We start from the raw sequence: 26,451 nt of genomic DNA, 5'->3' as shown, positions 1-26,451 counted from the left end.
GGAAGACAACATTTATATTTCAACCAGCTATTGGTTACCTGATTATTACTGCCATTTGTGGCAGATGGCAGTGCACAAACACACTGGACTCATTTCTACATCAAAACTGTGGCTTCACTTGTAACATTAGCAGCTTTGGGATCTCTTAAAATGGTAAAAGTTCTTCCTTTCTAGTAGTGTGATAATGAAGCATTTCTGCAGTAACATCATGATTAATATTTCACTGTGACTTGAGTTAAATGTTAGCATACTAAACTGTTTATTGACTACTATCAATACTGTCAAGAGGCTGTTGTGCAGAACTGCTTCCCAATCTTTGTTAATGTATAGTTTTTAGTAAAATTCTATTGCATTTATTCATGCAAATGCCTGCAATAAAATGAATCTCAGGGTTTATATGCTAACATGTAGTACTTTGATAATAAATTTACTTTAAAACTTTGGATTATCTAGATTCCTTCCACAACTCAAAAGATCTACAGGCTGGTGGGTTAAATTGCCACCATAAATTGCCCTATGTGTAGGTTTTTCGATTTTGTGTTTTTATATTCTGTGTTTTTGCTTGCTCTTTCTTTTTGCTGTTTGCATGATTTGTTTTTTTTTTTGCGCGGGGGTTGGTGTCTTTTTGCGGTTTGCGCGATTTGTCTTTTGCACATGGAGGTGTTGATTTTTTTGTTGCCGTTTGCATGATTTGTTTTTTTTGTGTGGGGGGGTTGATGTTTTTCTTTGAATGGGTTCCATGGATTTCTTTGTTTTGTGACTGTCTGGAGAACAGCCATCTCAGGGTTGTTTACTGCATACCTACTTCAATAATAAATGTACTTTGAACTTTGAATGACAGAATCTGGAGAAACTGAGTGCAATACAGGGATAATGGAGTGGGATTAAATTAGGATTTGTGTAGATGAGTACTTGATGGTGGGTATGAAAACTTTTCCAATTTCCCTTCCATGTGCTCTTTCCATAGCTTCAAATGCATTGTAGTGCATCTATGAAAATCATCCCACTGAGATCAATGAAATGTTTTTTTAAAGGCAGAAAACAACACATATGTAAATAAGTGAGGCAAAATTATTTTTGAAATAGAGGTGCTTTGACATGACTATGCGGCAAGCTTAATGCTACCGTAGGGATGAATTTCTCATGCAAGTCTTTCGGATTAAAGAGTAGACCAGCTCTCCTCTCTCTCTTTCGAATGTCTCCTAGCAATATTGTAAGCAAAGCAAGAGATGTGCCCTGGCTGATATTTATCTCTGTAGGAGCAGATGGTGCGAATATGCGTCGTCCCTTACAACTATGACCAATCTGGACTAGTTTGTAAAGCGCTTTAGGGATGTTAAAAGTTTCATATTTATGCAGGTTTTTACTTCTCACCTGCAACTCACACCACGCCACCTCTACGGTTGTCTCTGTATCCAAGCCCTTGTAGACCGTCTTGAAGGAACCCCTTCCGAGCTCAATGTTGAACTTCAAGAACCTGCCATCGGGAGACGTGTCTACCGCCTTCATCTCCACCTCATTCTCCTCCGGTTCCATCTTACTCTCCTCAGGAGCTGCTTCCTTGTGCGGAGTGCGGGGGTTGCCATCCTCCGTGTCCGAGCTGTTGGCTGCCACGGCTTTGGCCAGCGGCGGGGCACTGGCGCTACTTTGGCTCGCATCGTCCGTTGCCGGTCCGCCGAGAATCGGGGCAAGAGGAGGAAGAGGAGGAGAAGGAGGTGGGGGAAGCGGCCGCGGCCGTGGTCGCGGCCGCGGCAGCGGTTCACCATCAGGTGGGTAGAGGTGAGCCCAAGACGGGCGGCGGAGCAGCAACCCGTCGGCGCCCAGCTCGATCTCGATGGAGCTTTTCCTCTGGGCTCGGTGCGGGATTCTCCTGCCTTCCTTGGCCGAAAATCTCCGCCGGCGGCTGTGCATCTTGTTTAGGAGTGGAGAGTGCTCCAAGTCCAGCGCCGAAGCCATGACCCCAAAGCCGGCTAGGTCTACCTCTGCCTGAGACATCGTTCTGGACATTGAGCTGTTGTTCAAAACCTCAAACTCCGATTGAAATGTGTCTCCGGCGCTGTGAGAGTGACTCGAGAAGTCAGCTCCTCCTCTCTTCTCCGACACAACACCTCCTTGTTTTCAAAGAGATGCGATGTTAAAGCAAAACATTATTTGTAGCCCCCTTTTGCCTCCCCAATTCTCTATTCACTGGGACCAACCCCCAGTTGTTGCACTGGATGCAATTAAACTCTTTCTCCCGGACTGTTAGACTTTTTCCTTCTTCAATCCTCTTGCTCGCCTATAAAGTTTCTCAGACTGAGTCTGTATTGGTCTCGATCAGCCCGCCGCTGCCCGAACGTCGCCGGCTCACTGCGAACATTGGCTCGCAGACTGGAGGTATTATAGTTTGGTCCTTCTAATGCCGCCTCCTCACACACCCGTCCCGAGATCGACGAGGTCTTTTTTTTCCCCCTAATCAACGTTAAACCGCCTTATTGCGCTGCTGCTTTCAGAAGTGTAAGTGCTGGGTTGAGCGAAAGCGTCCCTTTAATGCTGACGTTTGCACCTGTGGTATTATCGCGTCGAGCAAGTTCTGAGTGGATGGTGTTCCTTATCAGGCAGAACATTCCCTCCACTAACGTCACGTCCCCACATGCTGAGGTGACTTCTCATTAGAAGTTACTGGAACCTCGAAGATATCTGCATAGCGAGGTGGGGTTGATAATGTCTTCAAGCCCATTCCTCGTGGGTTTACGTGAAGCTTGGAGCGTTCTGCAGACGCATTCGCTGGATGGCAATCTTCACTTTGCGTGACACCATTATCAAAAAATACAAAACAAATAAAAACTCAGCCGCTCAGGCAGTATCTGTGGAAAGAGAAACTGAAATCCTTTTCTGTTTAAGATTTCCAGCACCAGCAACTATTTTGTTCATTTTCAGAACTTTCTTTGTTTCCTCCTGATATCTAGGAACTGAGGACATGAACAACAAGAAGGCAAGTTGCAACTACTGCTGGGCATGTCTAAGTTTATTGTATTTGCCAGAAGGTATTTGCCCATTTAGTTTTGATGAAAATGCAAGGTGGATCCTGTTCAATATTAATGCTTGGCTGACTCAGAGTGGATATCCTGATTGTAATTAGAGAACATCTTTTGGTGTTCCCATAACTCCTCTTAACTTTTGTGGCCAATTAGTTCGCAGTGATCTGGAGGCCTCACTATGGTGACTGTCCCAAAACGTGCAGCATACATTCCTTGAGCAGTTCCTAAATCTCTGGTCCCTGAAGCTTGCTCAGCTCCCACCAACATCACCCCCACCCCCAATGACAGACAACTCCATTCAAATAGAACTGTGGTAGTTATGCCAGTCAAAACTGAGAGAACAAGTACAACATTCCATGTGGCAAAGTGCTTGAGTGAACATGTGAGGATCACAGTGCTAGTAGTTCAGAGGTTTCCCTCTTATGGGAAATACATCACTCGGAAGGAAAGTGTGCAAAGAAAATTTAATGATAAGTTGCTAGGACTGTAGTGCTTTGGGGAGAAGTTGGATAGGTTAGGAGCAAAGGAGACTGAGGGCGACCTTATAAAGACACATGCCATCATGAGAAGCATAGATAGGGTGAATGCACATAGTCTATTTTCCAAGGAAAGGAGTTCAAAAAAGTGAGAGGGGAAAGATTTAAAAGGGACTTGAGGGGCAACTACTTCGAGCAGAGGGTGTGTATACGGAACAAACTGCTAGAGGAAGTGGTTGTAGCAGGTACAAATACAACATTTAAAACACATTTCCACAGGTACATGGACAAGAAAACATTTGAGGGGCATGAGACAAACGTGAACAAGTGGGTCTAGACCAGCTGAGCATCTTGGTCAGCAAAGATGAGTTGGGCTGAAGGACCTGTTTCCATGCTTGGCCTCCTGACCAACAAACCAAATGTGCGGCTAACCATAGAGCATTGGGCTCTGACATTTCCACTGCACTTGTATTTGTTAATTGTTGTCTTAACTAGAGTTATTAAGCCCTTGTGCTTTCTGTTTAATCTTTTCAAGTTTATTTTGATTGGCAGGAGTTTTCTGCATCTTGTGATTATTTAAAGTGGATTTCCAATTAGTGCTTATAGCGTGGTCCTTGTTTTGAGAATAATTTGTCTCGCGGTCGAACCACTGATGCTCTCTCAGTATTCCTATGTATAAACTCATGTTTCTGTTTCTACATGGGAGTCTGTTGTTCCTCTGCACCTGGGTTCAGTTGTTGCCAGCACTCACTGTGACACCACAATTAGTAAGGATAGGTAACAACACCTCTACCACAATTATCCTCAATATCGGTGCCCACAAGGCTGCAGCCTCAGCCCCTTGCTTCACTCCCTGAGCACAAATGACTGCGTGACCAGTTCTGCTCTAGCTCCACCTGCAGGTTTGAAGAGGACACTACTGAAGTGGGCCATATTTTATGAGCAAGATAAGGAGCCTAGTCATGGTGATGTGACAACAACGTTTCTGTCAATGTCAGCAAAAGATTGACTTCAGGGAGGGGGGCACACACTCTCTTTCAATAAACAGTCCCGAGGTTGAGAGTTTCAAGCTCTTAGGAGTCTTGGTCCAACCACATTGATGCCACGACCAAGGAAGTTCAGCCCTGACTATTTCCTAACTTGACTGTAAAACTTTGGCATATCCCCTTTTATCCTCACCAATTTTTATTGACATATTGACATTGACATATAGATATTGACATATCTATCTGGATGAATCATGGCTTGGTACTGCAACTGCTTTGCCCATGGCTGCAAGAAACTGTAGAATTGTGGGCACAGCTCACAACATCACAGAAACCAGCTTCCCAGAATGGTCTCTGTCTCATTTCTCACTGTCTTGGTAAAACAGTGAACATAATCAAAGACCCTTCCCACCCTGCACTTCTTCACTTCTTCCCCAATCCCCACTGGGTAGAAGATACAAAAGCTGAAAGCAATTTACCAATTCCTCAATTTTTCAAGAGAAGATCTGTTTCCTAGAACATAGAACTGTGTAATGCAGGATGGGCTCTCTGGCTCATAATTCTGTGCCGATATAAACATATTTAACAATCAATCTAACCCTTCCCTTCTACACAGCCCATAACCCTCCATTTTTAAAAATATCCATGTGCCTACCTAAAAGTCTTTTAAATGTCCCTCTTGTATCAACCTTTACCACAATTCCTGGGAGTGTGTTCCAGGCACCCACTACTCTTTGTGTAAAATATCTACCTCTGATATTTCCCCTAAACTTTCCTACACTTGGCTTAAACAGATATCTTCTGGCAGTCACCATTGCTGCCCTGGGAACATAGGAGCAGGCTGCCCACTCTGTCTATGCCACTCCTCTATGAGAAAGGCCACAATTTTGAGACAATTGAGGCCAGCATAGATTAGCCATGAATGGTGGGGTAGACTCAAAGGGTCCTATTCCTACTCCTGTGCTTTGTTTGTTTTCCTGTCTTTCATCAGCTGTGAAACACACCCAGCATTATCAATGTTATTTTCAGTCTTTCAACAATGGCAATATTCTTCTTTTGTATCAACTGAAATAAATTCAATCACTTCATACTGGCCCGGACACATATAAAACAACAATAAAAAAAATCAAGGTGGTGCATTTAAATGGCACCAGAACATATTCCACAGTAGCCTTCAACCTCCATGTGGGGAGTGGGCCGTTTGCTATTATGGGATGGTTTAATGTACAGCTCCTCTCCCGCAACACCGTCAAGCATCATTAGCACATTGCCCCTTCAACAAAACAGGTCAAACCAAAGTGCATCTAAAACAGAAAATTAATTTGGAAGCAGTGACACTGTTGTCTCGAGTAGACAGAGTGTATTTCTCCAGACAGTGTTACAGAGTGGATAATTATAGTTAATAAAATGACTCACTGGCATTTCTTTTTTTGTTTGTTTGGTCGTCAGTGTTTAGGATAGCAGCACACTCACTGACCCTTTTCAAATAACATATCTCCTGCGAAACAACAGTATCCCAAACATGGCCTGTTGCCCTAGCTTCACAAAGAAACGTCAAAAGCCATACCCTTATTTAGGTTTGAACCATATTTTCAAGTTCAAAAACTAGAGTGATGATATCCAAGCCAGTCTGTCAAAACGTTTCTATTGCTCATAGAAAAGGTACCTCACTGAGTGGGCTATTGTCCAAAATTGTTTCAATAAATTTTAAAGGAAATTTTAAAGAGGAAAATCTCTTAATTGCAGCAATAGGCTGAATGTTAATATCATAAGTAAGATGTTGGAAGTAAAAAGGGAAAATGTTGAAAGTACTCTTCAGTGTGGTTAGTAAGATGAAAAGCAATAAACACCAAGGACTCAGTGGTTGCGGAGTTTTGAATGATGTGGTTATAGAGACATGCATTACAAAAAAATTAAGGTACATGCAGGGTAGCAAATGTAACCCCACTATTTAGCAGTGAGAGAGAAAACACAGAACTATAGACCTGTTAGCCTAGCATTAGTTGGTGAGATTCAAAATTAGTACCTAGCACCTATAATGGAACAAAGGATTCAGTAGTGCTGTTCAAGTTTGACTACTTAATCAGCTTTATTTGAGGATGTGATTGATAGAAGAGATATGGGAAATCAGTGGATATGGTGCATATCAGTAGGCTTTTTAATAATGTCAGCACAGGAGGTTGGTCAATAAGATTTGATCACATGGGGACGATACAGTCTGAGAATTGTTTAACAGCTAAAAAGTGAAAAGAGTGGCTATAAACATATTCTTCTCATGTAGGGAAATACAACAAGGGAAGTATCACAGGATTGGTGCTCAATTCTCAGCCATCCACAGTCTATGTAGTTGATTTGGCCTGGGGACTAAGTGTCATACTTCGGGATGGTGCAGTAGTATAGCGGTTAGTGCAACACTTTACAGCACCAGCTGTAGTATTGGAGTTCAATGTCTGTAAGGAGTTTGCATGTTCTCCCCGTGACTGTGTGGCTTTACCCTGGCTGCTTCGATTTCTTCCCACTTTCCAAAGATGTACGGTTAGGGTTAGTGTGTTGTGGGCATGCTATGTTGGCAGCAGAAGTGTGGCGACACTTGCAGGCTGCTTTAGCACAATCCTCACTGATTTGATTTGATGCAAACAATGCATTTCACTAAGTGTTCCAATGTACGTGACAATTAAAGCTAATCGTTCAAAGTTCTCTGAAGATACAAAACTCAGTTGAATTGTGAACAGGAAAGAAAATGTTAAGTCTTCAAGGTAACACAGGAAAGTTATTTGAGTGGGTGAGTACATAGCAGATTGAATATGTGAAAAAATCTAATGTAATCAAATTTGCACAGAGCAGAAAAGTAAATAGAGTTTTTTAAACGGTGACAAGAAATATTGATGTTGAAAGGATCTTTGAACACAAGCTACGGAAATCTAACCTGGAAGTGAAAACAGGAAGGTAAAAATTATAAAGCAAACATGAGGAAATCTGCAGATGTTGGAAATTCAAGCAACACACAAAATGCTGGTGGAACACAGCAGGCCAGGAAGCATCTATAGGGAGAAGCACTGTCGATGTTTCGGGCCGAGATCCTTCGTCAGGACTAACTGAAAGGAAAGATAGTAAGAGATTTGAAAGTAGGAGGGAGAGGGGAAAATGCAAAATGATAGGAGAGGCCAGAGGGGGTGCGATGAAGCTGAGAGCCGGAAAGGTGATTGGCAAAAGGGATATAGAACTGGAGAAGGGAAAGGATCATGGGACGGGAGGCCTAGGGAGAAAGAAAGGGGGAGGGGAGCACCAGAGGGATATGGATGGCAGAGTGATGAGCAGAGAGGAAGAAAAAGGAGGGGGAAAATAACTAAATATATCAGGGATGGGGTAAGGAGGGAAGGAGGGGCATTAACGGAAGTTAGAGAAATCAATGTTAATGCCATCAGGTTGGAGGCTACCCAGACGAAATATAAGGTGTTGTTCCTCCAACCTTAGTGTGGCTTCATGTTGACAGTAGAGGAGGCCATGGATATACATATCAGAATGGGAATGGGGACGTGGAATTCAAATATGTGGCCACTGGGAGATCCTGCTTTCTCTGGCGGACAGAGAGTAGGTGTTCAGTGAAACGGTCTCCCAGTCTGCGTCGGGTCTCACCAATATATAAAAGGCCACACCGGGAGCACCGGACGCAGTATACCACACCAGCCGACTCACAGGTGAAGTGTCGCCTCACCTGGAAGGACTGTCTGGGGCCCTGAATGGTGGTGAGGGAGGAAGTGTAAGGGCAGGTGTAGCACTTATTCCGCTTGCAAGGATAAGTGCCAGGAGGGAGATCAGTGGGAAGGGATGGGGGGAGGGCAATGAATGGACAAGGGAGTCGCGTAGGGAGCGATCCCTGCAGAATGCAGAAAGGGGGGGAGGGAAAGATGTGCTTGGTAGTGGGATCCTGTTGGAGGTGGTGGAAGTTACGGAGAATTATACATTGGATCCAGAGGCTGGTGGGGTGGTAGGTGAGGACAAGGGGAACCCTATCCCGAGTGGGGTGGTGGGCGGCTGGGGTGAGGGCAGATGTGTGGAAGGGGAGAGATGCGTTTGAGAGCAGAGTTGATGGTGGAAGAAGGGAAGCTCCTTTGTTTAAAAAAGGAAGACATCTCCTTCGTCCTGGAATTAAGATTATGCTGGATTTTATAATAGGAGGATTTTGGAGTAAAAATGTACTGCGATTATATAGAGCCCTGGTGAGGTTACACCAGGAATATAAAGTATAGATATTGTCTCAACTCAAAGTATGTACTTGCCACAGAGTGCAATGAAGGTCCACATGACTGGTTACGGGAATGGAGAGTTGCCATGTAAGGAGAGATTGAATAGACGAGGTGTAGTGTATTTAATATTTCAGCAATATTGTAAATATATTGTTTGATTAGCATTCTCTGCTTACATAATTCATTATGTAAGAAGTACGTGAATGGCATATGTCATTACGCTACCACATCATATGTGAGCACCTCACTAAAAAGAAAACTAAGTAGACAAGTTATCCCAGATTGAATGTTTTTCTTTTGGTTAGTTTCTGGAGATACAAAACATAACAGTGGTTGTGAAGAAGTTTTAAAAAGGACCACAGAAAAACTACCTGTTGAAGTGCAGCTCTTTTTTGTTTCGGAAGGGGAGAGAGATGGTCGTGTTAAAAAAGGCAGAAAGTCGATTAAATTCACAGGTTCATTAACAGTGAGTACTGGGTGATAATAATAAATTTTTAAAAAACGCAGAACTGGCTGGCTACACCAGAAAGATAAACATGTTTGATTGTCCAACAGATAACTGGATGACGCATACTGAACAAATTGAGCAGTATTTAAAAGTAAATGGAATAGCCAATAAGAAATGAGTGCCAGTGTTGTTGAGTATAATAGGTGGAAAAGCATACAGTTTGCTGAGAGGTTTAACTGCTCTAACCAAACCAGCCAAAATGAGCTTTGCTGATATTGTGAATGTAATAGATAGATACTTTATTGATCCTAAAGGAAATTACAGTGTCACAGCAGCATTACAAGTACACAGGTATAAAAGTTAGAAGAGAAGTAGTAAGAATAAAAAAAATAAGTTACCACAGTTTAACAGCGGGGGAGGGGGGTCATCATTTCACCGGCTGTAAGTTGACTCATTATAGAGCCTAATAGCTGAGGATAAGAATTATCTCATAAAGCACTCTTTGGAGCAGCAGAGTTATCTTAGTCTATTACTAAAAGTGCTCCTCTTCTCAGCCAATGTGGCATGAGAGGGTGAGAAACATTGTCCATAATTGCCAGGATTTTCCGTAGGGTCGTCTTTTGTTCTATCACAGCTTCCAGTGTGTCCAGTTTGACTCCTATGACAGAGCCAGCCTTTCTAATCAGTTTATTGAGCCTATTGGCATCACCAGTGCAGGAACATTTAGAAGCAAAACCATTGTTGATTGCAAAATGCTTTGGGTTTCATAAGCTCAATCCAAAGGAAGGAGAGTCCATTTCAGCTTAAGTGGCTGAAATGAAGAAATTGACCAGCATTGTCAGTTCAGTGATGGGCTTAATCATGCCCTGAGAGATAGTTTAGTTTGTGGACTCTCACAAGAAAGCATTCAAAAACAGCTCCTAACTGAAGCACAACTGACATTTAAAAGAGCAGTTGAAATCATTGTATCAATGTAAACAGCAGTCAGAGATGCAATTGAGTTACAGTCAGGAATGAAAGTGAGTGTGCACAAAATTGCAATGTCTAAACAGAAACCTGCCTGGTCTAACGTATGTGTCACCATCGTGGCAGGGGCTCACCTACACCAGACCAATGCAGATTTAAAGGCGAAACCTGCAGAAAATACAACAAAGTAGGATTTTCACAAAGGACATGCCAGACAGACAAAACAAATGGACTGCACAGGGAAGAGAAAAACATAAAAAGGTCAGCTTCAAAAAGAGCACTAATCTGGATTTTATTGATGAAAAATCTGATAATGATGAAAGTGACACAGGATTGGGTAGCCTAGAGATTTACAATATGAAAACTAACAAGAGACAAGCAATGTGGCTTACACCAGAAGTGAATGGCAAATGAATTAAAATGGAATTGGACACTGGCTCGGCTGTTTCAGTCATTCCACAAAATGAGTTTGAACGACATTTCAAACAGACTGAACTGAAGCCTGCAGATATCCAACTAAGATACTGGAGAAAAATTAACTTCTGTGGAAATAACATTCATAACAGTGAAATACAACAACCAAGAAGGCACATTAGCTTGTATGTGGTAAAAGCAGGAGGGGCAGCACTGTGGGGCTGTAACTGGCCGAGACAACTACAACTTGATTGGAGATCCTTTCACAATTTGCATGCCACATCTGTTATGTCAATAGAGTCAACTGAAAGCTTATTAAGAAAGGTACTGGATGATGCCACAGCAGTGTTCAAGGATGGCATTGGAAAACTCAAACATATCCAGTGTAAGATAGTGTTAAATGAAAATGCCACACCTAAGTTTTATAAGGCCTGTCCAGTTCCTTTTATTATCCATGATAAAGTAGCAAGCGAGCCAAGTCATGTGGTGGCTCAAGGACTTCTTTCCAATGTTGAGTGGAGCCCATGGGCAACGGCAATGATCTCAGTAGCCAAGAAAAATGGGTCTGTCAGGAATTGTGGTGACTTCAAGGTCACCATCAACCCAGTACTAAAGTAGATCAGTACTCTCCTGCCCAGGATAGAAGATATTTTTGCAAACCTTTCTGCAGCAAAACATTTTGGCAAAGTGGACGACCTACAGATGGAGATGGAAGAGGAGTCTGAAGTGCTTCTCACCATAAACACTCACAAAGGGCTTTTTCGCTAGAATAGGCTTACTTTTGGAGTAGCATCTGCACCTGCACTGGCAGAAAGCTATGGACCAGGCACTGCAAGACTGCCCAGGCACTCAGTGTTACCTGGATGACATCATTGTTACTGGTGAGGATGACAAGGAACACCTCCAAAATCTCAAGACAGTGTTAAAAAAAATTAGAGGATTATGGGCTCAGAGCACAACACAACAAGTGTGAATTCTTCAAACCAAGTGTTACTTACTGTGTTCACACCATTGATGCACAAGATTTTAAACAAGTGTGCTGAGAAAATTCAAGCAGTGGTGGATGCCTTAAGGGCAAAGGATGTGTTACAGCGGTTCTTTTTAGAATTTGCTAATTATTATAACAAGTTACAGCCAAACATGACTACTGTGTTCCGTTCCTTGGCTCAGTACTACAGATCAGGAAGAAATGACAGTGGGCAAAGCAATGTGAGGTGGTTTTTCAAAAAGGTAAAGAAATGGTGACAACAGACACTGTACTCACATCATCTAGTGAAGCTTGCTTGTACCACCTTGCCTTAAGCTATAGGTGCAATCATGTTACATGTTATGAGTGATGGATGTGAACACTCCATAGCCTTTGCATCCTGTTCCCTTACCATTGCACAGAGTTGCAGAGAAGCCTTGAAACACACATGAAAATGCTGGAGGAACTCAGCAGGCCAAACAGCATCTAGGGAAAGGGTAACCAGTTGACGTTTTGGCCCAAGACCCTTCACCAGTCCTGATGAAGGGTCTCAGGCTGAAACATCGACTGCTTACTCTTCCATAGATGCTGCCTGGCCTGCTGAGTTCCTCCAGCAGTTTGTGTGTGTGACTTGGATTTCCAGCATCTGCAGATTTTCTCTTGTTGGAGAGGCCATGAGTCTGGTTTGGGGTGTAAAATCTTTCAACCAGTACTTATATGGGAGAGAGTTTACGTTCATTACTGATCATCAACAACTAGTGTCCGTTTTCAATCCACAGAAGGGTGTTCCACTAACAGCAGCAGCAGAGATAGGCTCTGTTTCTTGGAGGACACAACTACAAGATCAAATTCAAGAGGACAACTAATCATAGAAATGCTGATGGAATGCCCTGTTTACCCTTGGAAAAATAAATTTACAAAAGAGTTAAAAAAATTTATAATCAAAGTACATATAAGGTATGTCACCAAATGCAAACCTGAGATTCCTTGTCTTGTGGGCATGCTCAATAAATCCAAAGAATAATAGCCATAATGGGATCAATGAAAGACCACACCAACTTGGGCATTGAATCAGTGTGCAAAAGACAACAAACTGTACAAATACATAAAGAAAGAAACAATAATAATAAATAAATAATCTTCATGGGTTGTGGGAACAGTTCAATGATGGGGCAAGTGAAGTTGAATATAGTTATTCCCTTTGGTTCAAGAACCTGATGGTTGAAGGGTAGTAACTGTTCCTGAGCCTAGAGTGCGCGTCCTGAGATTCCTGTACCTTCTTCCAGATGGCAGCAGTGAGAAGAGAGCATGTCCTGGGTGATGTGGGTCCCTGATAATGGACACTGCTTTCCTGAGACAGTGTTTCATGTAGATGTGTTCAATGGTGGGGAAGGGTTTACCTGTAATGGACTGGGCTGTATCCACTACCTTTGTGGGATTTTCCTTTTAAACTCTGCTTGATGTATTCTCCCTAATGCAAATCAAAAGTCTCCCTATTACAGCAGAGATGATTGAAGGGGAAACCAAAAAAGACCCCACACTGTCTCAGGTCTACATGGCCACCCAAGATGGCTGGAATGTGCAGCAGAAATTCCAGTTCCCCCATTTTTTACCAGCACCAAGATGAACTGCCTCTTGACAGAGGTTGCCTTATGTAGGGATTGAGAGTTGTTATACCATTCAAGCTGAGAGCTGCTACTGTATGTGCCGGTCATCTAGGCATAGTCAAACTGAAAGTGTTGGCTCAAAGCTCTGTCTGATAACCTGGGATAGATCATCAGATCGAGCAGCTTGCCATGCACTGTTCATGATGCCAACATGTCCAGTAGATGCCAAGAGCAGCGCCTCTCCATCCCTGGGAATTGCCTTCATTGCCCTGGCAGAGGATTCGTGTGGATTTTGCCAGACCGTTCAAAGGCATGGATTTCTTGGTAGTAGTGCATGCAGCTACAAAGTGGCCAGAAGTGTTCCCAGTAGCCTTGCACACTGTTGATGTGTTGAGAAGCATCTTCTCAAGGACTGGTGTTCCAGAAACAATTAGTCAATGACAATGGATCACAGTTTGTTGTAGAACAGTTACAGTCATTCCTGAAAATGAATGTAATAAGACATATTACATCTGCACTGTACCAGCCAGCTACAAATGGTTTGGCAGAAAGGTTTGTCCAGAGTCTAAAGAATGCACTGTCAGCAGAACACACTGCACTGACACCAAATCAGAAGCTTGCCAATTTGCTCCTTGCATATCACAATGCAGCACACTTCACAACCAGCTATGCTGTTCCTGGGATGTCCCTTGCATTCAAGCTTGGATTTTCTCAAACCCAATCTCAGAAGGAGTATGCAGGACAAACAGCTGAGGCAAATTGGGGGCTATTTAAACAAGGAAGTTTGATATTTCATTCTGGACAAGCAGTCCTGATGAGGGACTACAGAGGTGATCAAATGTGGGTACGTGGAAAGATTAAGGATGGAACTGGACCAGTCTCTGAAACAGTGGAGATTGCATCTATCCAATGTCATCCGGAGATGACAAATTGATCAGTTGAGGAGAGCAGCGTCAACTGTTAGAGAAGAAAGGTGTCTATAGCGGTCAGAACCACTTCCTGTAGTCCCAGAGTCAACTTGTACAACCAACACAGAGGAGGCCTCAGTACCTGAGAATGTTTCACAGCCACAGTAAGCAGACTGACACTCACGCCCCATCCCCTTGTCAGGAAAGATATTGTCCTACAAGAGTAAGAAATCCTCGACAGCGATTAAATCTTTAGGCCTGAACAGGACAATTTAAAATTTACTATGCTGTGAATGTCTATGGTAGTTGTATTACATATACAGTTTATATATGACTAGAGAACAATACGTTATGTATTTGAATTGAGATGCATTCTATACTGAGTTGGAGATTATAGCTAAGCAGGGAGGAGTGTGGTGTATTTAATATTTCAGTTATATTTGAGTAATACTGTATATTGTTTGATTAAGTTTTCTTCATTTACATATTTCATTACAGGTTACATGTAAAAGTACATGAATGGTATACATCATATGTGAGTGCCTCACTAAAAAGAAAACTAAGTTGACAAGTTATCCTGGCTCCAATGTGTTTCTTTCAATTAGCTTCTGGAGTTCAACTGAGAGGTGATCTAATTGAAACACAAGAAGAAACCAGAGAAACAGAGAAAAACAAAATCAGTAAAAGGAGAGGGAGAGGGGGACGTGACATAACCATGGCTGGTACGGGCAGCATTTTACCCAATGCATTTCTAAAACATCAAACTATTTTGATCCAGTGGGGTATTGAACTGAAATACAGCAAATACATTTAAATAAAAAACTATGTAAAATATACCATAAAACAGCATTATTGTCAATTAGAAATGATGTATTAATTTCAATTAATATTCCAGCTAAAGATTAAGACTGTTTTTTGTAATGACTAAACATACTCAATGATTTCATATTCCACCCAAAATAGGTATGAACTGGTGTTGTGTGCATTGTACACATTGTTACAACTATTATTATTTCTTTGTTTATTTCTGCATGCTATTTAATTACAGAATGTTTACTGGTCCCACTATAAAAAAGCTTTGTATATTGATAGCTTGCTAACATTTTGATAACACTGTTTTCATTGTGCTCATCAGTCCCGCTGCTCAATCATTTTAAATAATTTCACTTATGTTCTTATATGGATTTGCCACAATCACAAATTTAAAAAATGAGTGTGATATAAAGGTCCTTTAATTGCAGGCATAAAGCCATTGCCCAGTGTAATTATGGGTTATACTTTCAGCATCACCATTCTATAAAAGTGTTTCATTCAATCATAGAACCAGAATTGCCTATTAAACCCCAAGCATTCAATAAGTGACAATAACACAATAAATTCCCTTTTGTCAAGTACTTATACCAAAGAAGCAACTAAATGGCTAACTCTTCTACTCTATCCCTGCTCTACTCACTTTATACTTATGACTGTAAGGCTAAGCACAGCTCCAATACCATATTTAAGTTTGCTGTTGACACCATTGTTGTTGGCCAAATCAAAGGTGGTGATGAATCAGCTTATAGGAGGAAGATGGAATATCTGGTTGAGTGGTGCCACAACAACAACCTCCGTCTCAATGTCAGCAAAACCAAAGAGCTGATTATCGACTGCAGGAAGAGGAAACCAGAAGTCCATGAGCCAATCCTCATTGGGGGTCAGTGATGAAGAGGGTCAGTAACTTTATATTCCTTGGCGTTATCATTTTGAAAGATCTGTTCCTGGATCCAGCACGTTACTTTCTGAGATATTTGTGTAGATTTGGCATGTCATCTAGGCCCCCACCATCCAGGCCATGCTCTCTTCTTGCTGCTGCTATTAAGAAGCACTCATCCCAACACCGAACTGATTCCACAACCTATGGACTCATTTTCAAGGACTCTATCATTCATGTACTGAATAGTATTTATTACTTATTTATCTATTATTATTACTATTTACATTTTGTTTTTGTATTTGCGTAACCTGTTGTCTTTTGCACGTTGGTTGTTTGTAGTTTTTCTTTGATTCTATTGTGCTTCTTTGTATTTACTGTAAATGTCCACAAAATTAAATATCACGGTTGTATATGGTGACATATATGTACTTTGATAATAAATTTACTTTGAATTTCTATTTTTGTTTGAATGTTATCTAAATTAAAAGAAAAGGAGCTGAATGAATTATGGCTTTTCATGACAAACAGGAGTGTACTGATAAGTTAGTAATTGGTGAACTTAAGAAGTAGTTCTGTTTGCAGGCAAAAGAAAATATAGAATTAATTATGCTAAATCATCAAGGCAGATATTGTTGATAGGTTGAGATAGCAGGAGAAGGAGCCTAAACATCAACATAAAACCACTGGACAGAAAGTACTGTAATTATACATACGATTACATCATGCATTGACACCATAAATCTTAAGATAACACAGCTATTTAAAAACAAAACTGACCTTATGCTATATAACCTGACTTGAAGATCAGGCATTAAAATATTTAAGTCATCACACATAAAATTTTTAGATCCACTATTTCCACAGTGATCTTAACCCATTTGTAATATTGTACAACATAGCTTCAAAATGTGTGAAACACCCGACAGCATCAAGGAAATTATCTACAGCAGGGGAATAGGGGTGGGTTAGATAATTTGGAAACATTCATTCTTATCATTTCTAGTCGTCTGTATATATGAGAGGACATTAATAGTGGCCCTTCTGGTTGTTGAATGATATGCTTTTTCTTACAGACATGGTTACACTGTGTGCTGCATCTTTTTATGACTACATATTTCTTTTTGTGTTGAGAAAATAAAGTCCACAAATTGTAATATGTTTGTCAGGTTCAGGCTCAATTAAGAAGCAAACTGCATTCTACAAATGTTCAGAATTGGACACATGCAGAGTATGAACCGGTGTTAATAAATTGTTCATCACAATCCTGTGTCTCACAATATGACAAAGAATTATATAATTTTTAAGGACAAAGATATTATACCTTTTTAAGTAAAAGATATAGTACAATTCTGAAGTGGAAATTATGAAAAACAAGTCACCATCCACCTCAAGCAAACGTAAAAGAGGCCATAGCATTGTTCAAAGAAGATGTGTGAAGTTCTCCTCTATAATTTGCTCAATATTTATGCTTCAATTTACACCACAAAATTCTGATCATCATTTCATTGCTGTTTGCTGGGTGAAAGCTAGCTAGCTGCCCCCTTTGCTGCATTACAACAGTGACGATAATTTGACTGTAAAACACTCTGGGGATTCTGGGATCACATAAGGAATTGTTAAAATAAAAGGTCTCTTTCTCTAGGCATATGTCATTATGGCCAATTAGTGCTTTTGCTCTGAAATGGGGATTGATGAGATCAGAAAATCTCATCAATAATAATAACTTGGTCAAGTAATAAAGGAATAAACTTTAAGTGTTTCATTGTTACTGAAAAGTGTTCAAAGTTCAAAGTAAATGTATTTTGAAAGTACCTACATGTCACCATATACAACCCCGAGATTTGTTTCCTTACGAGCATATACAGTAAATCCAAGAAACATATTAGAATCAGTGAAAATAAATGCAAATGCTTTGAGAGGCTGGTCAAGGATTAAATCTGCAGCATGCTGCCACTCACACTGGACTCCCTACAATTAGCCTACCGACACAACTGATCGATAGCCATAGCTCTACATCTGGAGAAGAGGGATGTTTATGTGAGAATGATGTTCTTGGACTACAGTTCAACATTCAACACCATAATTCCCTCCAGCTCAACAAGAAGCTCAGAGACCTCGGCCTTCACGCTGTCTTGTGTAGCTGGATCTTTGAATTCCTGTCAGATCGCTGGCAGGTGGTAAGAGTGGACTCCCAACACAGCTGCCCCTCAGGGCTGTGTCCGAAGCCCCCTCCTTTACTCTCTGTATACTCATGACTGTCTCCACCCACAGCTCTGTACTGCTAATTAAATATGCTGACGACACTATGTTGATTAGCCTAATCTCAAATAATAATGAGTAAGCCTACAGAGAAGAAGTCACCCTGACACAGTGCTGTCAAGAAAACAACCTCTCCCTCAATGTCGCAAAAACAAAGGAGTTGGTTATGGATTACAGGAGGAATGGAGACAGGCTAACCCCCATTGACATCAATGGATCTGGGGTTGAGAGGGTGAACAGCTTTAAGTTCCTCGGCATACACATCACCGAGGATCTCACGTGGTCTGTACATACTGGCTGTGTGGTGAAAAAGGCACAACAGCACCTCTTACAGTTGAAGAAGTTTGGTATGGCCCCCTCCCCCCCTCCAAATTCTAAGGACTTTCTACAGGGGCACAATTACGAGCATCCTCAATGGCTGCATCACTGCCTGGTATGGGAACTGTACTTCCCTCAATCACAGGACTCTGCTGAGAGTGGTGTGGACAGCCCAGTGCATCTGTAGATGTGAACTTCCCACTATTCAGGACATTTACAAAAACAGGTGTGTAAAAAGGGCCTGAAGGATCATTGGGGACCTGAATCACCCCAACCCCAAACTGTTCCAGCTGCCACCATCTGGGAAACAGTACCGCAGCATAAAAGCCGGGACCAACAGGCTCTGGGACAGCTTCTTCCACCAGGCCATCAGACTGCTTAATTCATGCTGACACAACTATACTTTTATAAATTACTATAATTGCACATTGCACATTTGAACGGAGGCGTAACGTAAAGATTTTTACTCCTCATGTATATGAAGGATGTAAGTAATAATTCAATTCAAAAGACTGCACCCAATAGGACACAAACTGTGCAAATATGAACAGAAAAAAATAATAAATAAGCATTAAATATCAAGAATATGAGGCAAAGAACCCTTGAAAGTGGGCCCATAGGCTGCAATTCAACCAGTCAATATATTCTCCACGATAACCTATAGAAGCTTGACAAAGTTTTAGATGTCATGCTGAATCTTCACAAGCTTCTAAGGAAGTATAGGTGCTGCTGTGCTTTCTTCATAACCGCACTTATGCACAGTCCCAGGCCAGATCCTTTAAAATGATAACACCAAGGAATTTAAAGTTGCTAACCCTCTCCACCTTTGACCCTCCAATGAGGACTGGCTCACAGACCTCTGGTTTCCTCCTCCTGAGTTCAATAATCAGCTCCTTGGTCTTGCTGACACTGAGCGAGAAGTTACATACACTAATTTTCATATACATTAATAAACATTTTTAAAATAAAACTGATGGTAACAGTATTAATATATTGTTAATGCACCTACATTTCCCTTAATTGAATGTTTTGACAGACTTTCCAAAGGAAATCAAGAGACATAAAGCTATTGCAGGAAAAATGTTTCAATAAAAAAATCGGCATGATTTTATTGAATGACAGAACAGGCATGAGGGGCTGAATGGCCTGCTCTATTTCTTATGGTTTAATTCAGCTGTTGTAAAGATTATTTATTATCCAATGAAGACAAAATGAAGACAAAATTATAAACTTCATCCTTCACCTTTTGATTATGTGTCCATTAGTACGTGTGAACAGCTGTTCAGTTTTTAATGGAAACTTGACTGATTCATAACTGTTGTTGATTTTTATACAATGGGTGTTGATATACTTTGCTGTGGTTTTAACATATCTTTAGCTTTACAGACTTCATTCACCAACTTGGTACTTTCTTTTGTTAGTGTAATGCTCATTCTTGCAAAACAGGGGGATTGGGCTAGTCAGTTCTTATAAATGAAAACTGATAGCTAATTTATACTTTAAATAATTAACACATAAAGAAAGACTGTCACATGGGATGGCCAGGGACACAGTTCAGAAGTAATGATGTTAGGGTTAAATTAAACATTTAAAATGTTGATAGTCAATTCTCCTTGTAGAAATTTAGGGCTAATTGAATCATGGAATATCACATCCTAATGGATATTTTTCTCCTTTAGTCATTAAACATTTGCAATTGGTTAAAAATACAAAAATAAACGCTACCATTGTCTTACTACCAAAAGTCTTCCTCTGCTATTAATAGATAGGAAAGGTAAAGAGGGTAATACGCCCAATATGGGCAAATGGAATTAGTGTAGATATGCATCATGGTTGGCATGGACACAGTGTGCCCATTTCAGTGCTGTTCATTTCTATGACTCTATAATCATTATCAGTATATGACTGAAGATTTGCTTTCTTTAATATTTCTGCTGAAATTATTGGTGTGATTTAGAACTTTGATTGTGCTTGACACAGGAAACAATAATTAATATTAGTAGTTGTTTTCTGTTGTTGATTTAAAACTGTTCAAATAGATAAAAAATTGTACAAACCCCATTTCCAGAAAAGTTGGAATATTTTCCAAAATGCAATAAAAACAAAAATCTGTGATATGTTAATTCATGTGAACCTTTATTTAACTGACAAAAGTACAAAGAAAAGATTTTCAATACTTTTACTGACCAAATTAATTGTATTTTGTAAATATAGACAAATTTAGAATTTGATGGCTGCAATACACTCAACAAAAGTTGGGACAGAAGCATGTTTACCATTCTGTTACATCACCTTTCCTTTTAATAACACTTTTTAATCATTTTGGAACTGAGGATACTAATTGTAGTAGATTTGCAATTGGAAATTTTGTCCATTCTTGCTTGATATAAGACTTCAGCTGCTCAACAGTCCGTGGTCTCCGTTGTCTGATTCTCCTCTTCAATATACGTCATACATTTTCAATAGGAGATAGATCTGGACTGGCAGCAGGCCAGTCAAGCACACGCACTCTGTGTCTACAAAGCCATGCTGTTGTAGCCCGTGCAGAATGTGGTCTGGCATTGTCCTGCTGAAATAAGCATGGATATCCCAGGAAGAGACGTCGCCTTGATGGCAACATATGTCTCTCTAAAATCCTAATATACACCTCAGTACCTTCACATACATGCAACTCACCCATGCCGTGGGCACTGATGCACCCCCATACCATCACAGATGCTGGCTTTTGCACCTTTCGCTGATAACAATCAGGATGGTCGTTTTCATCTTTGGCATGGAGAACTCGATGCCCGTTTTTTCCAAAAACTAGCTGAAATGTGGACTCATCTGACAACAGCACACAGTTCCACAGTCTTTCGGTCCATCTGAGATGAGCTCGGGCCCAGAGAACTCGCCGGCGTTTCTGCATAGAATTGATGTATGGCTTCCTCCTTGCGTAATACAGTTTCAAGTTGCATTTCTGGATGCAGCGACAGACTGTGTTAAGTGACAATGGTTTTCCGAAATACTCCCGAGCCCAGGTGGCTATAATTGTCACAGTAGCATGATGGTTTCTTTGGCAGTGCCGCCTGAGGGCTCGAAGATCACGCGCATTCAACAGTGATTTCCGACCTTGCCCTTTACGCACTGAAATGTCTCTGAATCTTTTCACAATATTATGTATTGTAGATGTTGGAAGACCTAAATTCTCTGCAAGCTTGCGTTGGGAAATGTTCCTTTTGAACTGACTAACAATTCTCTCATGAATTTTGGCACAAAGGGGTGAGCCACGACCCATCCTTGCTTGCAAAAACTGAGCCTTTGATGGATGCTAGTTTTATACCCAGTCATGATACCTCACCTGCTACCAATTAGCCTGCTTAATGTGGAGTCTTCCAAACCGGTGTAACTTGAATATTCTGTGCACTTTTCAATCTTATTTTAACTCTGTCCCAACTTTTGTTGAGTGTGTTGCAGCCATCAAATTCTAAATTTGTGTATATTTACAAAATACAATTAAGTTGGTCAGTAAAACTATTGAAAATCTTTTCCTTGTACTTTTGTCAGTTAAATAAAGGTTCACGTGAATTATCACTGATTTTTGTTTTTATTGCATTTTGGAAAATATCCCAACTTTTCTGGAAATGGGGTTTGTAAATGAAATGTAAAAAAAATATAAATTTTATTCCTTCATAGCCACTCCAATGGAATCCAGTTCTGAGGAGTGAAACACAGTTTCTTTTTACATGAGATGGGCATTGCACATTGGATATGATAAATTGAAATTTTGATCCATTGGCAAGAAGGTACTGGAAAACTGAGATCAGGCTCTGCTGTACAGTCATAGTGTACACACATAAGTGGACAGATACGTACTCACACTTACACTTCAATATGATATATACACATGGGCACATCTGAACTCTCCAGAATTCATGACAAATAGATATCGGGAAGTTAAGCTCCTTACTGGATGAATGAGGTCTTCCATGTCAAAGTCAACAAATTCAAGGAAGAAGAAAGGTGTAATGTATTTAATATTTCAGTTATATTTGAGTAATATTGTAAATATATTGTTTGATTAAGCATTCTTTGTTCACATAGCTCACATATGTAAGAAGTACATGAATGGCATAAGTCATGATGCCACCACGTCATATATGAGTGCCTTACTAAAAGAAAACACGGAAAGAAAAACTAAGCAGACTAATATCCTGCCTTTGGTGTTTTTCTTTTGATTAGTTACAAAACATAAGGCTGTAGCAATATTCCGTGTCTGGATGTTCAATTTGATTTAAAACACTTTAATTAAAACCATTCTGATAAAAGTTAAGTAAGTAAATTATTTACCTACATTTACCTTTTTACTTTCAAACAAATGGGGCAGCAATTCTTACATCAGTCATAACCGGCAAAAGCTGAGGAAACAGGTGCAATTTACATTTGGCCAATTGAACAGTACTGGTGGAATAATATTAAACAGTTACCACACTGAGGGTCAAATACATTAGGTTCAAGGAACCCATCAGCAGAGTTTGGTACTGCATGAAATCTAGACTATTATTTGTTTGGGACTGAACAAGCCTTGCACTCGCCTTCACCAATGCAGAGGTAGTGAAGGAAATCAAGCAAAACCAAGTCACAGTGGGTGAATAGTGGGATCAGTCGTCATAAGAGGTGAGGTAGGTAGGATTGGTCAGTAATCCACAAAAAACCCACCAAATTTAATATAAGCTTTGACATTACTGTTAAAGAAAACTTTTTTTATGGACACAATATTGATAAATTTAGTAGCTATTAATTTCACATGGTTTCTCAGAGCGATAGGATGAGAACTCGAGGATGGAAAACAATGCTTACATGAGGGTACAAAAGCCTGCAGCATCAGGAGCAACAAACAATCTGTTGGAAGATCTCAGCAGGTTGAACGGTATCTGTAGATGCTTCATGTAGAAGGAACTATCAATGTTTGGGATCACAACCTTGCATCAAGACTGGGGCCGAACTTGGAGGCCTTGAAACAGGCAGGTAGAAATGGCGGTGAAGACAAGTACCGAGTAAGGATTTGTGGTTATAGTAGTGAGTTTTGGTAAGAGCATTGCCGAAGAGCAGAGAGCCAGTGGAAACCACAAGGGGGAACAGTGAGAGAGGGTCTCACAGAGCTCCCATGAAGGAGAGGAGAAATCCTTCTTCAAAGTTGGCACACCACAAGCAAACTTTGCAGAGAAGTGAAATTGAGGCACAGAAAACTCCTGGAAGTTGAAACAACAATCTGCTGGAGGAAATCAGTTGGTCAAGTGGTACCTATTGCAGGACTGGGGGAGAAATTGTCAGTGCTTTAGGTTGAAATCCTGGATCAGGACACAAAATGTTAACCATTCCTCCTCTCCTTTCAACCCTCTTCCCCATGTTGCTTGATAGTTTCTCCAGCAGATTGTTTGTTGCTCTTACATGAAGGTTGGTTGTGGGGCTGTGGTAGGGTACATAACCACCTCGCGGGTGCAAGAATAGGGCACTTGCTTTCAGAATTCTCAAACAAGTAACATTTTTTCAGGCTTGTTTCAGCCCCTCATGTGCCCTGATCTGCAAGGCCTTCAACCAGGAGCTGAAATTAGATAGTGTTGTAATGGTGGTTGTGAGCCAAATGGCCTTCTCTGATCTTATGCTGGTAACCATTTGCCAATTGATATCAACGTAACAATGTAGTTAGTCAAAAATTGAAACACACATAAAGCAATCCACTTGTCATCATACACTGAGCTGCTTTTTTTTCTAAATAGGGATACTAAAGGGTATCTTGAATTATTCACAAATAACAGACGAAGGCTTTGAGGTGAAGGATTTCAGCCCAAAACATTGACTGTTTATCTATTTCCACAGATGCTGTCTGACCTGCTGAGTTCCTCCAGGATTTTCAGTGTGCTGTTCTAGACGTCCTGCATCTGCAGAATCTCGAGTTTATGAAGACTTTAGTTAATATTAAACTTGAAAGCATATTTTGCTAGTGTGTGTATTTGTCTTGATATCTTAATCGCTTTCTCAATCAATTTTGTGGCAATTTTAACCATTACCAGCAGTGAACTTTAAATGTGTCGATTAACGTTCTAATTGCAATTTTAACTTCAGCCTGCCTACAGTACTCATGCTTGTCTTTCCTACCAAATTCAGATGAAAACAGGAACTGGAAAGGCTCCTATCTGCCATCTGTAAATTTGAACGCATTCAAAAATCTGCTGTCTAGCCTCTGCAACATACTAGTCATCCATGGTCTCTTGGTTAAGTAAAGTTCTCATCTCCATTTACAACTATAAGGAGTGTAGAAGTTCCTAAGTTCAGTTGTCGCCCTTTGATCACCTCTAAGTTCTGGAACTTCCTCCATTTCCCTCTCTTTGTTCTTTCAATTCCTTCCTTAAGCTGAGTTTCTGCTGACCTGAATGACTATTTTCAAAATTTGCTTGACATGTCTTTTGGAAAACCTTGGGATGATCTGCTATTTTAAGTGGCAAGAGGTCCTTGTAGGTAAGTTTGTCACCTTCTTCATGACATCATATGGTAGAGGAGTGCCCTTCTTGAACCCTGTTTAAGAAGTTCCTTACTCGCCATACCATCCTTTTCTCCTGTAAGAGAAACTCTACAATCTCTTTCTTGCACCTTCCCACATAGGCAGACAGCCATCGGGTTCCCAAAATCAGCAGGCAAGTTGCCCACTGGCATATTAGTAACACGCAGGAACTGAAGGAGGTTAGTCCTGATTTTTTTCAACCTTGTGTCAACCCCTGCCAAAATCTTTTCCCATTAAAAATATCTGGGAATAGATGCTTCCAATATACTTCCCATTTTCAGAATGGCTTTCTTTATTGATTACTGCAAGATGTCTTCATTCCATTTTAGGAGTGGTTGTAAAAATACCTGAATTCTCTGAAAACTAATGAAACATCGACCCAAGACTTCCCCTCACAGCTGCTTCTTGACCTGCTGAGTTCCTTGAGCAGTTATTTGTTGGTACAGGTTAATAACGGGGTGATCTAAGAAGCTGGGAAGAGATAGGTGAAAGACGTAAAGGGATGAAGGAGGAGTCTAAGGAAGGACGGACAGTGGTCAAGAAGGAAGGGGTCACAGGAAGGGAACCAGAGGGAGGTAATGGGGCAGGTGAGAAGGGCTGAGAGGGCAACCAGAATGGAGACTGGAAAAATAGAGGAGGGAGGGGTAGATATTACTGGAAGTTGGTTCATGCCATCAAGTTGGAAACTACCCAGGAATATGAGGTATTGCTCCTAAAACCTGAATTTGGCCTTATCATGGCAGTAGAGAAGCCCGTGGACAGGCACATCAAAGTGGGAATGGGAAGCAGAATTGAAATGGGTAGCAACTGGGAACTGTTTCATTTTTCATAGATGCAGTCTGACTTGCTGAGAGTTTCCAGCATTTTTCAATTGTTTTTAACTGTAGATTTCTAGCATCTATGATAACTTGATGTTCACAAGGTCATACAGGCTGAGGAAAAATGAAGTTACTCGTGAGTGGAAGTATACTACAGCAACATATGAAGAAACGAATCTCGGTATGCAAATATGAAGATGTTTAAAAGGTAGAAATACAGTTTGGAAAGATATGTCAGGATATATGAGCAGTAAATATAAAAGTCAGGAAATTATTCTGAATTTAAGGAGCTGAATACTGTATGTGGCAATTAGTATTCTTTATACACTTTCCATGGCTGTAACATACTTCAAATAAGAGTCAATACAAAGAAGTCTAGTAATGAAAAACATCAACTCATCAGTTAGTAGAAAGATTAACAAATAAAAATAGAAGGAAGTAGTTCCGGAAAAAGGACTAGAACTTAAAGATCCCGAAGTATTTCAGTGGCAAACTGATAATCCTAAAGTAGGCAAAAGTAACAGACAACATACTTACAATATAAAAAGTTATTCTTCTTTTAGAAAGAGGGATAAATAGAAACCAGATTTTCCTATTCCTTTTTGTGACTACTTGGGGATTTTCTCTGATCAACTGCTATAGCAGATGGGGCCTGAGATCACATTTAAAAGATGGTTTTTCAGTGCTATACAGAAGTGTAAACTTAAATGATGGAGTTTGCCCTGAACCTACAAACTTCTGGTTTAGAACCTAGACAGACATTTGCAGTAGAGATTATAACAT

At 40.6% G+C, this 26,451-nt stretch overlaps 1 protein-coding gene and 1 long non-coding RNA gene across 5 annotated transcripts in view; one reads left to right on the top strand and one right to left on the bottom strand.

Moving 5' to 3' along the window:
• wnk4a (WNK lysine deficient protein kinase 4a) overlaps positions 1-4,927 on the bottom strand; it is a 94,163-nt gene extending 89,236 nt beyond the window's left edge. For 3 of the 4 annotated variants that reach the window (XM_059956492.1, XM_059956490.1, XM_059956491.1), the window contains exon 1: positions 1,375-4,925. In XM_059956492.1, the coding sequence (XP_059812475.1) occupies positions 1,375-2,007 (633 nt within the window). In that variant the 5' untranslated portion in view covers positions 2,008-4,925. Of the gene's footprint in view, positions 1-1,374 lie in introns of all 4 variants that reach the window. The other variant, XM_059956494.1, reaches the window with a different exon arrangement.
• LOC132384881 (uncharacterized) lies at positions 28-20,468 on the top strand. The gene is made up of 3 exons (XR_009509027.1): positions 28-153; positions 12,304-12,481; positions 14,538-20,468. It is a non-coding gene; the product is annotated as an uncharacterized LOC132384881 (long non-coding RNA).
• The last annotated feature ends 5,983 nt before the right edge of the window (positions 20,469-26,451 follow it).

This window comes from Hypanus sabinus, chromosome X1 (genome assembly GCF_030144855.1).
Source record: "Hypanus sabinus isolate sHypSab1 chromosome X1, sHypSab1.hap1, whole genome shotgun sequence".
Classification (NCBI taxonomy): Eukaryota; Metazoa; Chordata; class Chondrichthyes; order Myliobatiformes; family Dasyatidae; genus Hypanus; species Hypanus sabinus.
This window is presented reverse-complemented; position numbering and strand designations above follow the sequence as displayed.